The following is a 13,724-nucleotide window of genomic DNA, read 5'->3' on the forward strand; positions in this document are numbered from 1 at the left end:
TAGATTTAATACCTAACTTAATTGCAGCTTTTGACTTTTGCCGGAAATGCAATCTTAATCAGCCAGCTTGGATTTTCTGGTCAGAACCTATGAGATGTAAACACAAAAAGAACAAAGAGTGTCACTCCTCATCCAGTTATATAACGGGTTGTTGCAACCGACCGTGAGCCCTGAGCGGAATTCTGGATGGAAAGAACAGGATGAGATATCCCGCGCTTTGGATAAATGGGCCCCTAGATAGTTAAGACGTGTACCTCAGGAGGAATTTCAATGACCCCAGATTCTTGCATCTTCCCATACACAGAAAAGCACTAAAATCACTAACTTGAGATATTCGTTCTTTGTGATTAGCAGTAATCTTTTACCCAGATGTATGCTTGACTGTATGTTTTTCCTAGTCAAACAGTCATACATATACTGGCTTCTCTCCTACCTCTTTGGAGCAGTTGACTCAGAGCTACTGAGTGGCTGTCTCCGGGCTATAGTCCTCAGTAAGACCCTGAATAAAACTTAAATTCACAGCTCTCATGCTGTGCATTTTTCTTCAAGTCCACAGAGGTTATCTGTCATATGGGCTTTCTCCATCTCAACCTACTGCAGAGGTAAAAGAGGCAATGTGCATTGCTATTCCCTTCCTCCAAAACAAAGATGTCCTGGCCTAAAAATAATCCTTTCTTTTCTTTTGCTAATAGCTCCCTTGCCCCACTCTTTTTCCTATAAAAACTGTCCTTTTTGTACAACCCCTCGGAGTGCCCTTCTCGTTGCTAGATGGGACGCTGCCCCATTCATGAACGGATGAATAAAAACAGTTAGTTCTTCAAATTTACTCAATTGAAGTTTTGTTTTTTAACAAAGTTAACACAAGTTTGTGTGCCTGACACACAGTGAGGCCAGACAAACTGAAATGTCAGAGTTTGGAGCAGAGAAAGGTTTATTGCAAGCCCGTGCAAGGAGATGAGGTGGCTCAGGCCCTAAAAAGCCCCAAGCTCCCGAAGGGTTTCAGCAAAGCACTTTTAAAAAGCCAGGTGAGGGAGCCGGGTTGTGGGGTATGTTATCAGCTTGTGCACAATTCTCTGACTGACTGATGGTGAGGTAGCACAGTGGTGTCACAGGGGTTAACACTATCAGTCCTTAGGCTCCAGGAGGCCTGGGGCTATGTGCTCATGGTCATCAAGTAGTTAACATCTTCCATTTGTTGGAGAGGGGAGTTTTTTACATCTGCAAAACAACTCAGGAAATGTGCATCAAATACTATTATCTAGGTACTTCAGAGAGGAGCTAAAGCAGAGGATATGCGGGAAGGCCTGTCCTGAGAAGGCCCCCATGGGGTCCTGCTCAGTTACAAGACAGTGAGGAAAATGATATTGGATGCTGGATAAAAGGGCACCCAAATGATGTATTGGCAGAATAGTTAGCAAAACTGTAATTTGGAACAATGTAGAAAATAGAAAATATACCAATAAAGTAGCAAATCTAAGGAGATTTCCAGGCAGAATATCAGAAGTGCTAACTTGTTTCTTTCAGCTGCATATATTAAAATACTAGGAGAGAAAAATGAACTAAAGGACAAACTACTAACTTTTTCAGCAGAATTTAAAGAAAACGGAAAGGAGCCAGGACTTGCTAGATTCAAAAATAAAACTTTCTCACTTCCAGTCTCAAACAAAAAACAATTTTCAAAGAAAGAAATGGCTTTAGGGCAAAGATCAAATCTGGGGAGTGGTTGTCAAACCCTTTGTTAAAACCTCAGAAGGATTTTAAATGATTTAAAAAGAGCTCAGTTGGGAGTTTCCTGGAGCTCCTGGCGCTTTCACTGCTGCAGCTCCCGCCCCAGGTTCAATCTCTGGTCAGGATCACAAGCGGTGCGACACAGCAAATCAATCAATCAATCAATAAAAAATAAATTAATAATAAATAAATAAATAAAAGAGCTCTGTCCCTGCTTGATCAACAGAATGCTGTGGAACTGAAGCTGTATCAGCTTATGGCCTCAGGGCCTGAGTGACTGGGCCTTCCAGACACGCTTCACCTACTCTGGTGTCTCAGTTTTGAGAAGAGGGGTTGGAACAGTCTTGGGGAATCAACTGTTTGTTCATGCTCCGTATTGAAGACTTGGTAGGTCTTTGGGAAATTACTGAACTGAACAATCAAGTTATTTGCCTGGGGCCCTGTCAGTCAAGAGTCTCCAGGAACAGTAAAGTTATGCTAATGAAGACAATGAAATGGTAAAACTGTGTACAGGTATACTGTAAGCTGCCTGGTGGGTTGGTAGTTTCAGTTCTTTCAGCTTTCATTCTATATGAAATTAATATTTAAAGAGCTGTCAAAGTAAGAATTGTACTAGACAAAGTTAAACAGGCAAAAGAGACTTTATTCAAGATTATTGCAACAGGGGAGAGAGACTGACTCAACCTCTGCTGAAACAAAGAGCTGGAGAGATTTTAAAAGCTGGAAGAAGGAAAACCATAAGCTACTTGTGCTTGCTAAATGGCTACCCAAAGGAAAAATAAACTTTCTTGTATCTTCATGACAGGGGGTAGTTTCAAAGGAGGCAGAGAAAGAATGTGTGCTTACAAGTTTTCTAAAGCGCTCTGAGAAAAGGAAGGTCAGAGTCTATGGTCAGGAAAAAAGCCTGTCTAAAGTTTACTCAAGCTGAGGGGGACTGTGAAGGCCATCTTGGTTAGAGAATTCATGTTATTTAAAAGTCTAGGGCTTCCCTGGTGGCACAGGGGTTGGAAGTCCGCCTGCCAATGCAGGGGACACGGGTTCGTGCCCCGGTCCGGGAGGATCCCGCGTGCCGCGGAGCGGCTGGGCCCGTGAGCCACAACTGCTGAGCCTGCGCGTCTGGAGCCTGTGCTCCACAGCGGGAGAGGCCGTGACGGTGAGCGGCCCGCGCACCACGATGAAGAGTGGCCCCCGCTCGCCGCAACTGGGGAGGGCCCTTGCACAGAGACACGGACCCAACACAGCCAAAAATAAATAAATAAATAAATTTATAAAAGTCTAGCTCATAGAAATAGAGAGTAGAATGGTGGTTGCCAGGGGATGGCTGGGGTGGGGTAGGGGGGACGTTGTGGGGAGATGGAGAGATTTTGGTGAAAGGGTACAAACCTTCAGTTACAAAGTGAATAATGTACCACATGGTAACTATAGTCAACAATAATGTATTGTATACTTGAAATTTGCTAAGAGAGTAGATCTCAGGTGTTCTCAAACCCCCCAAAAAGGTAACTATGTGAGGTAATGGATGTGTTAATTAACTTGATTGTGGTAATCATTTCACAACGTATATGTGTGTCAAATCATCATTTTGTACATTATAAATATATACAATTTTATTTGTCAACTATATCTCAATAAAACTGGGAAAAGACAAAATAAAATAAAGGCATTTTAAAAAGAAAAATTGGTTTATATAATCAATAAATGAACAAATGAACTAAAGAATGATTAAAAGGAAACTGTATTTAGTTTCATTTGATTGCTTGTTTGTTTTAGATAAGCCTTACTTAATTGGTCCTTTTAAGAGCTAGGAGAAAGAAATTTCAGGATATCAAGGGATGAGATTCAATCAAAGTTTTTTGCTGATGCTCCTTTGATGTCTAACTGAGAACATTATTATACAGCATTCAGATATTTTCCACAAGGTTTTAGCAATCTGCTAATGTAATTTCTTTGTTTTGTTTTGTTTTGTTTTGAAAGTTGAATCAGATTTGCACTCCACTCCCATTTTTGGCAGGGTATGAATACAAAGAAAAAAGTTTTTTTCCAACAAAATGAATGTTTCATAAAGAGAAAATGCTCCAACCTCTTTTTTATCTCACCCAAAGCATAAATGAACGGTGGTGCTCCTTTGATGTAGATTCAATGAGTTGGACACTTTCTATTGCCTACTAGCAATATTAAAATCGGAAGCAAGAATGAAGTATTATATTTGTCACAGTGTCTAATTATTTTTTCTGGGAAAGATACACACAGATTGATATGATTCATGGATAATAGAAAATAGGCACAATTTATCATATTTATGTTCCACAAGAAAAAAATTCATATATTGTTTGACAAATGTTGAGGGCATTTTTGCCCTATAACAGAAATTTGACCAGATTTCCAAAACAATGGTTTATAAGTGAAAAAGCAGTATAAATGACCCTCAAAAATAGTAACACAATGGACGAATATATTCTAAAATAACCAGATGAAATCCAGCTGTGGATTATAATGTCTTTAGGTCCTTGAATAGAACCAGTGTGGTCCTCTCAATAAATAGCTGTTCTTTTCAACTCACACATGGACATATTTTCACTCAAAAAATAAAAAGCTCATCTATCTATTTGTTGGCTTCCTGGAGCTCATACCAGTCAGTGGGGCAGCGTGGGTTTTCAAGATCAATCTGAAATTGTTAACATCATTTTTTTAAGTATTTTGGTATTATTGATGAAAGTTGGCAAACTCACAGTTTATTGGATCCATCAAAACCCTGCTGTGGAACCTATTCTGCAGAAATTAAAGCAACAATGTTTGTGAATGTATAAAACTAGTTTCTTTATTTAGTTTTCTCTAAAGAGACAAAAAGTTAACACATACCCATATGGCCACCAATAAACAATTTCTTGAAGAAACTGTGTTATACCTAATATTAAGGAATATTATGCATCTATAAAAAAGAATAAAAACATTAATATATAAAGATGCCCTAATATATTATCAAATTTGTAGAACTCAAAAAATTAAACATATTCATACCAAGAAATGCAAACTGTTTCTACCATTTATTAAATTTAAATAAAGTTCAGTCCAGCACTGATCAAATATCACATGGCTTCTCAGCATAGTCAGAATGTATATAAATCTACTTTTCTTAGCCATAATTTCATCAAAGCTCTTTTCAGCTCACTGTTTCTCAAACTGTAGATCAGTGGATTCAGCAGAGGCGTAAGAAGTGAGTAAGACAAGGACATCAGCTTCTTGGTTTCTGGGGAGTAGCCAGATTTGGGTTGTAAGTAAGTCATACTGGCTGTTCCATAGAAGAAGGTAACAGACATGAGATGGGAGGCACAGGTGGAAAAGGCCTTTTGCCTCCCAGTGGTTGATGACATCTTCAGGATGGCAAAGAGAATTCGAATGTAAGACAAGAGTATCAACAAGAAAGGAAGCATAACAGTCAAAATGGCGCCAGTGAATGCGTAGATTTCAAATAAAAAGATGTCTGCACATGCAAGCTCTAGCCCTGGGGGAGTCTCACAGAAGAGATGATTAATTTCACTGGGGCCACAGAAGGGAAAACTAAAAATCCATGAGGTCTGCACAGTAGCCACCATGATCCCTGAGACCCATGAGACTATAACTAATTTCATGAAAACCCTTTTGTTCATAATCATTGGGTAGCTCAGAGGACGGCAGATTGCAGCAAATTGGTCATAAGCCATTGCCCCCAGGAGAAAACATTCGGTCCCACCAAAAAGAAGAATGAAATACATCTGTGCAAAACAGCCTGCAAAGGTGATCATACTTTTTTTTTCATTGGAGAGGACCACCAGCATTTCAGGCATAATGACTGCACTGAAACTCACATGCACCACAGACAAGTTCAGGAGAAACAAATACATGGGAACGTGTAAGCTCTGTTCCAGGGAGATGATGACTATAATGATGGCATTTCCCATCAGAGTCACAAAGTAATCAACCAAGAAAACCCCAAAGAGCCGCCCTTGGGGTTCAGGAAAATTAGAAAAGCCCAAGAGGATGAATTCAACCACAGAGCTTTGGTTTTGCCTTTTCATTTCAGTAGTGGAGTGTATATTGTTTTTATGGACCATGTATGTAAATTATAAAGTAACAATCCAATAGCTGAGAGTTCGAGTCTGATATTCTTGATAGAAGATATAATGATGAGCTCATTTTGACAAATCAACCTGAAAATTTTGAGAATGGCCAGTTACTAGAATAGTGAATCTTTCAAACACAAATAAAGAAGTGAAGAATTTTGGCTCAGAAATCTTGTTTCAAAAGTACAAAATAACAGCAGATGTTCTCTGGCAACTTTTTTGTGAGGTGGAAAATTAATCCTTTCCTTAAAACACAAACAGACATTATATTACTTAGAATCTATTGTCTATTACTTTGATGTATGCATCTCTGTTCTTTTCAATTGTATGTTTATATATGAATTTTCAAATAAAGTGTTTCAAATAAACAAATAGCAAAAAATATCCAGAAAAAATTACAACTAATAATTCAAAACTAAAAAAATTTGTGGTGAATATTTACTATAAATGTTAAGGTTCAAAATGCATTTATAATACTTTGTTTAGAATGAAATATATGAATAATATACCCCAACAAATACAGAAACACTAAAAAGGGGTTGAATTTAAATGCACTTATCTCAGTTGAACATAAGTAAATTGCTTTAAGCACACTGGTTTCTGGTCAGAGTGGATTTGCCTAATTATACTGAAATTTTCCTGAATGAGAAATTTTAGAGGTCAGTTCTCCATGGACTATCCTTGTGACCATAAAGTAGCTATCAAGGCTATAAAAATGCCATTTCTATCTTTCTGATCCTGTGGTTTAACTCTCTCTCTCTCTCCCCTACACCAGCATTCTTTGAGTCCCACATCTCCCTGTTTTATTTTTTGCCATAACTCATCACCAACTGAAATAACACATATTTATTTGAGTTTTATGCTTATTATTTAACCCCCCCTTCTGGAATGTAAGCTCCAGGAGGACAGAAGCTTTGTTCAGGTGTGCATTGTATTCTCAGAGCCTAGAGTAGATACTAAATTATATAATAGATGCTAAACCAATATTTATTGAAGAGATGGAATAATAAATATTAAAATTAGGAAAACCCAGAGTCTGCCCTTAAGGAATACAGTGTCTGAAGGAAAAATAAATCAAATTCAAACAAATAGAGAGCCCCAGAATTAATCCATGGCTTCTGTAGAAGTTTGAGGCCCCCTGTGGGATTGGAAATACCACTAGACTGGCAGATTGAGCTTTAGTCCTGACTTTGCTACTACCTCCAAGGTGAGTCTCTGCTTCTCCCTGCACTCAGGTTCCCCGGTGTGGTTGGGGGCAGGAAAATAACCCAGGACATCTCTTCTGGCTCTGACATGCGTGTTTCTCTGATTTGTTCAGGGAAAATTGCAGGCTGCAAGGCTTCCCTTCCATTCAGATGACAGCCAGGCTGAAGGAAAGCTGGAATAGTGGTGGGTGGGCACGTAGAAGGCACACGTGCTGCCTGAGTCCTAGGGGCCAGCCAGCCCCAAGCAGAGCTGACCATCTTCCTACCAGACCAGCTGCTCTTCCTGAGCCCCTCTCTGGGCAGAGCACCTCACTTCTCCCCTGATCTCCCCTCCAGTCACCCAAACCAACTCTCCCCTGTCCCCAGCATCCTACTCACTGTTGGACGCTTGGATCTTTAAAATCTGGAGTCCCTCTGGGCTCAGCAAGTTCATCACCACTGACACTGCTCCAGCTCACTGCCTCTTTTCCTCCCCCTTCAAACTTCCCCCATTGTTAAATGGTTTCCTAACTGGCTTCTCCAGGTTTTGTAACTTCTCCTCCAACCTATCCCTCATACCTCTACCAAAATAAGATCATCCTCTCTCCCCAAACCTTCAGAGTCTCCTTTTATCAGTAAAATAAATCACCCACTTCTCAGGCCACCATTTAAGGGAAACCAGAGTCAGAGTAAGTATTCCAGAAATTTAAAGAGGGAAATATTACTTCTGAATGGAGTGCAAGAGTGAACAACCATAAGCACAGGATGTCATGGTAGAAGGGCCATTAAGTGGAAGGGGGAAGGCTGGCTCGCTGAAATCAAAAGTATTCGATGACATCTTAGTACTTAGACTCGGCCTTTGGAGGATGCTTTGAAAACTAGCAGAATTTCACTGTAGTTACATGAGGAAGCCAGGAGGACAGAAGGACAAGCAAGCTGAAGACAATGTAATGTTGTCTTGAGCTCAGATCATTAGGACAATAGCAGAGAATAAAAAGGTAAGTCGATTTACTGAATTTGGCCATAGCAATATATTAAAATCAAACGTCTATATTAACTTTAATAGTTATATTTTGGATATCAAAAAATCTCCCAAAATTAGTAAAGTGAACTCTACAGGAGAAAAAAAAAAAAAAAACCTTTTTAAGGACCATTTCTAGTAGACAAAAGTATGTATTAAGCTCCAGGTGTATAAAACCAAATTAGTTTTGAAAATAAGAAAATTTAGAGTATCCTATTAAAAACATACAAACTTGAGGAATTCCCTGGCTGTCCAGTTGTTAGGACTCCACGCTCTCACTGCCAAGGGCCTGGGTTCAATCCCTGGTTGGGGAACTTAAATCCCAAGGTTGCACGGGGTGGCCAAAACACACACACACACACACACACACACACACAAACTTCTGGGGCTGATAAAGGTAGAAAACAAATCTAAATTGCTGTCTTCATGAGAGATTAAAAAAAGAAGAAAAAGAAAAAAAAAAAAAACGGAACCCAAAGGCTCCACCTTTTCCCTTTAACACGAACTACAGATGCTGGCCTGACATTCACTGACATGTTCTTCTGGCTCTAATGTTAACTTTTGGTATGACCTTGGGCAGATAACTTCCTCCTCTGGGTTTCATCTTTCTCCATGACTGGCCTTATTTATGACAACTTTCCACCCCAGCTACAAACCTTTATGAATTAATGAGTAGTGCAAGCAAACTACTTATAGCTCTAATTATTACTCAAACTTTGATGTGAATGTGAAAGGCAGAGTAGTTGGCATTCTTACATGAGCACTGATAGGCATCTCCAGTTATCAGCAAGAAGAACTATAAATGGTAAACTCACTGACAGGTACGTAAGCAGAATCTTCAGTTCCTTACCTAATGATTGCCTTTGATTTTCATCCCATTTAAACAGATGTTTCACTTCTTTAGTTAAGAAACCCTCCCATAAATACATCTCAGTGATTCAATGCACTGATTTTATAACATTAGATGACATTGAATTGTTTGCCTTGGGAGAATCTTTCTCTGGAGGACTTACTAACATTAGATGACATTGAATTGTTTGCCTTGGGAGAATCTTTCTCTGGAGGACTTACTAACTTACTAATTTTTATAGACTTTCCCATATGGACATAAGAAAGCTCAGTTGCACCAACGTGGAGCAACATTCTCAGTTTCTACAGGGAATAAACACCTCTTCACTCAAGAGGCTTAATTCCACCATGACCTCCCCCATTAAGAAATTCTTCAGGGAATTCCCTGGTGGTCCAGTGGTTAAGACTGTCTATTCAGTTTCTCTGTCCATTTTTATTTTTTATTTATTTATTTTTGGCTGCATTGGGTCTTCATTGCTGCACGGGCTTTCTCTAGTTGCAGAGAGCGGGGGCTAGCCTTCATTACAGTGCATGGGCTTCTTATTGCGGTGGCTTCTCTTGTTGCAGAGCACAGGCTCTAGGCATGCGGGCTTCAGTAGTTGTGGCACATGGGCTCAGTAGTTGTGGCTCGTGGGCTCTAGAGCACAGGCTCAGTAGTTGTGGCGCATGGGCTTAGTTGCTCCGCAGTATGTGGGATCTTCCCAGAACAGGGATCGAACCCGTGTCCCCTGAACTGGCAGGCAGATTCTTAACCACTGTGCCACCAGGGAAGTCCCTCTGCCCATTTTTAAATTGGATTTCTGTTGTTGTTGTTGTTATAGAGTTGTGTGCGTTCTTTACATATTTTGAATATTAACCCCTTTTCAGATACATAGTTTGCAAATATTTTATCCCATTCTGTAGGTTGCCTTTTCATTTTGTTGATTATTTCTTTTGTTGTGTAGAGTTTTTTTAGTTTGATTAGGTCCACTTGTTCATTTTTGCTTTTGTTGCTTGTACTTTTGGTGTCATATACAAAAAATAATTGCCAAATATACCCTGAGAAAACCATAATTCAAAAAGAGTCATGTACCACAATGTTCACTGCAGCTCTATTTACAATAGCCAGGACATGGAAGCAACCTAAGTCTCTATCGACAGATGAATGGATAAAGAAAATGTGGCACATATATACAATGGAATATTACTCTGCCATAAAAAGAAACAAAATTACGTTATTTGTAGTGAGGTGGATGGACCTAGAGTCTGTCATACAGAGTGAAGTAAGTCAGAAACAGAAAAACAAATACCGTACGCTAACACATATATATGGAATCTAAAAAAAAAAAAAAAAAAAATGGTCATGAAGAACCTAGGGGCAGGACGGGAATAAAGACGCAGACCTACTAGAGAATGGACCTGAGGACACAGGGAGGGGGAAGGGTAAGCTGGGACAAAGTGAGAGAGTAGCATGGACATATATACACTACCAAACGTAAAACCGATAGCTAGTGGGAAGCAGCCGCATAGCACAGGGAGATCAGCTCAGTGCTTTGTGACCACCTAGAGGGCTGGGATAGGGAGGGTGGGAGGGAGGGAGACACAAGAGGGAAGAAGTATGGGGATATATGTATATGTATAGCTGATTCACTCTGCTATAAAGCAGAAACTAACACACCATTGTAAAGCAATTATACTCCAATAAAGATGTTAAAAAAATAAATAAATAAAATAATTGCCAAGATCAAAATCAAGGAATTTCTTCCCTAAGTTTTCTAATAAGAGATTTATGGTTTCAGGTCTTACGTTTAAGTCTTTAATCCATCTTGAGTTAATTTTTGTGAGTGGTGTAAAATAGGAGTCCAATTTCATTTTTCAGCATATGGTTATCCAGATTTTTGAACACCATTTATTGAAGATATTATCCTTTCTGCATTGAGTCTTCTTGATTCCCTTATCAAGTACTAGTTGACTGCATATGTGGGGGTTTATTTCTAGGATATCTGTTCTGTTCTATTGGTCTATGTATCAATTTTTAATGCCAGTAACATACTGCTTTAATTACTATAGCTTTGTATTATAGTTTGAAATCGGGAAGTGTGATGCCTCCAGCTTTGCTCTTTCTTAGGATTGCTTTGGCTGTTTGGGGTCTTTTGTGGTTCCATATAAAATTCAGGATTGTTTTTCTATTTCTGCAAAAGATGTCATTGGAATTTTGATAGGGACTGCATTGAATCTAAAGATGGCTTTGGATAGTACAGTTTAAAAAAATTAATGCTTCCAATTCATGAACATGAGGTATCTTTCCATTTATTTGTGTCTTCTTCAGTTTCTTTCATCAGAATATTACAGTTTTCATTGTACAGATCTTTTACTTCCTTGGTTAAATTTATTCCTAATATTTTAGTATTTTTGATGCTATTGTGAATGGGATTGTTTTCTTTATATCTTTTTCAGATATTTCATTGTTAGTGTATAGAATCAGAAACTGATTTCTGTATGTTGATTTTACATCCTGCAACATTACTGAATTTGTTGGTTAGTTCCAACAGTTTCTTGGTTGAGTCATTAGAATTTCCTATATATAAGATCATATTATCTGCAAATAAGGACAATTTTACTCATTCCTTTTGATTTGGTTGCCTTTTGTTTATTTATCTTGCCTGATTGCTCTAGCTAGGACTTCCAGTACCATGTTGAGTAAGAGTGGTGAAAGTGGGCACCATTGTGTTGTTTCTGACATTAGAAGAAAAGCTTTCAATCTTTCACCATTGAGTATGATGTTATCTGTGTGTTCGTTGTATATGGCCTTTATTATGTTGAGGTATATTCTTTCTATACCCAATTTGTTGAGGGTTGCTGCTCCAATCTTGAACCCTGGCAGAAGCATCATCATGAATACTTATCAGCCTCTTGTTCTATCATGGCTGATGTGCCTCTAGACCCCTCTGGCATTGTACTGAGGGTTTTCTGCATCCACTTTTGGCATGATTGCCACTGACAATGTTCCTTCTCAGACAAGTTAGAATTTTCTCTTCCCTTTTTGGAACACTGGCAGAAATACTACCCCATCTTTACCTTTAAAAAATGGCTACTGATGGTACTTACTCTGTTGTTTTTCTTCTTAGTTCATAAGAGACTCAGGAAGAAAATAATATCTTTGTGTCACACTTCCTGTTCCCCACTTCCAGGTTTCTTACCATGACAGAAGGTGACTGGAAAATCCACACAGGGTTCCTAGCAATGCCTTTTATAGTCAGACGCTCAAATTGTTCAATGAAGGAATGGTCAATTCCAAGAAGGTCTTCTCATTAGTAGGATGTGTGACTATTTGCCCCTTGACTTCCTTTATATCCCTTTCTCCCTCACTCCTGGACTTGGGAACTAACTCCTAAAGTGTGAAAAGTCCTTGAAGTGATTTATTTATGTACTTCCCTTACCCTGTTTCCATTTGTTCCCCATTCTCCCTTTCACCAAGATTTGAAATCCTCTCTTCTCCACCCACCACATCCATGTCCTTCAGGACTATCAATGAAACTGTTTGTAATGTTTCTTGTTTTCCCATCCATTCTACCCTATCTATACTTCTTTCCAGTGTCTTGCAAAAACAACTAATGAAATTTGAATGGGTCTCAGCTTTCACCTTACCTCCTTGTATTTATACAATAATTTAAAGTAGACAATGTTCTTTCTCATATGTATAGGGACATTTGAGTATTGACTCACCATCATTCATTGGCCTCCTTCCCCTGCCAACAATACATTTATTTCTCTTGGGGAATCCTTTCATTAAACCTTTTCAGGTATGCATAGCTGGGACTGATGCTATTCCCAGTTATGGAGTAGGGGCCATGAGAAGTGCATATTAGCAGCATTTCCCATTCTAGTCACCATCACAGTGTCTTGTTCGTGGATTCACAGGTGATCCCACTAAAGTGAACAATATGGGAGGGGCCCTTGAATGGGTTTTTGTGAGTGAAAACCTTTGTTCTGCTGGAACAAAAAAAAAATGTTTCCCACAAGACACAGATTAGAGAAAATGTATCCCTAAGTGTTGTTGACAGCCTATTGCCTCTAGGAGGGGAGAGTTTCCTTGAGAATGGAATCTACTCGAAGGAAGCAGAGATGAGAAATACAGAAAGGGAATGCAGGTCATGGTTATATCATCAGAGTTCTGGATAAAGCCAAGCCTGCAGAGTCATTCATCCCTATATTCTGCTGGGACTGAAGCAATGATCTTATTGACTATTCAAGTCAGTGTCAACTGAACACTGAGTCCCCTGGTTCTAACACATACCCTGTGAGATTAATAACATTATCTTTATTTTAGCAGAAAAGTAATAGAGCCAGAGAAGTTATATATTTGCTCAAAGTTATATAGCTAGTCCAGAAGTTTTAACTTCAAGTTAAAAAGCCCCAACTATAAAATCATCTGAATGACTTTTTCCCACTTAAATTTTCAGTGTTACCATATTCGTACTAGAAAATATTAAACATTTTGGTAATGACATCCAGGCTTTCCACAAGGTAAGTTCAATCTACTTGTCTTAATGTATTTCCTATCACTGCAGAGTTTCTTTTTTTTTTTTTTTTTTTTTGGCTACACCAAAACACACCGTGTGGTTTTCGGGACCTTAGTTCTGAGACCAGGGATTGAACCTGGGCCCACGGCAGTGAAAGTGCCAAGTCCTAACCACTGGACCGCCGGGGAATTTCCTGAACTCCAGATTTGAGGAGTCATTGCCGTACAGGTCCAGTTACACCACTAGCAACAGGGAGCATCCCCTAAAGTTAGGATGTAAGGAGAGAAAGGGGCCAAAAGAGAATCACAGGGAACATTAACATTTAAGTCTCAGAAGACCG

General features: G+C 39.1%; 1 protein-coding gene across 1 annotated transcript; it reads right to left on the minus strand.

Moving 5' to 3' along the window:
• Window positions 1-3,008: 3,008 nt before the first annotated feature.
• LOC309667677 (olfactory receptor 10A3-like) lies at window positions 3,009-13,450 on the minus strand. The gene has a single exon (XM_082476409.1). It carries the CDS (start codon window positions 5,817-5,819, stop codon window positions 4,836-4,838), a length of 984 nt encoding a protein of 327 aa, XP_082332535.1. The 5' UTR covers window positions 5,820-13,450; the 3' UTR covers window positions 3,009-4,835.
• Between the last annotated feature and the right edge of the window lie 274 nt (window positions 13,451-13,724).

Source organism: Balaenoptera physalus (genome assembly GCF_965194825.1).
Source record: "Balaenoptera physalus genome assembly, chromosome: 10".
In the NCBI taxonomy this organism is placed as follows: Eukaryota; Metazoa; Chordata; class Mammalia; order Artiodactyla; family Balaenopteridae; genus Balaenoptera; species Balaenoptera physalus.

What these genes read in the sequence shown, in the direction of transcription:
- LOC309667677 (XM_082476409.1), bottom strand. Translation starts at nt 5,819, where the DNA reads ATGGTCCATAAAAACAATATACACTCCACTACTGAAATGAAAAGGCAA.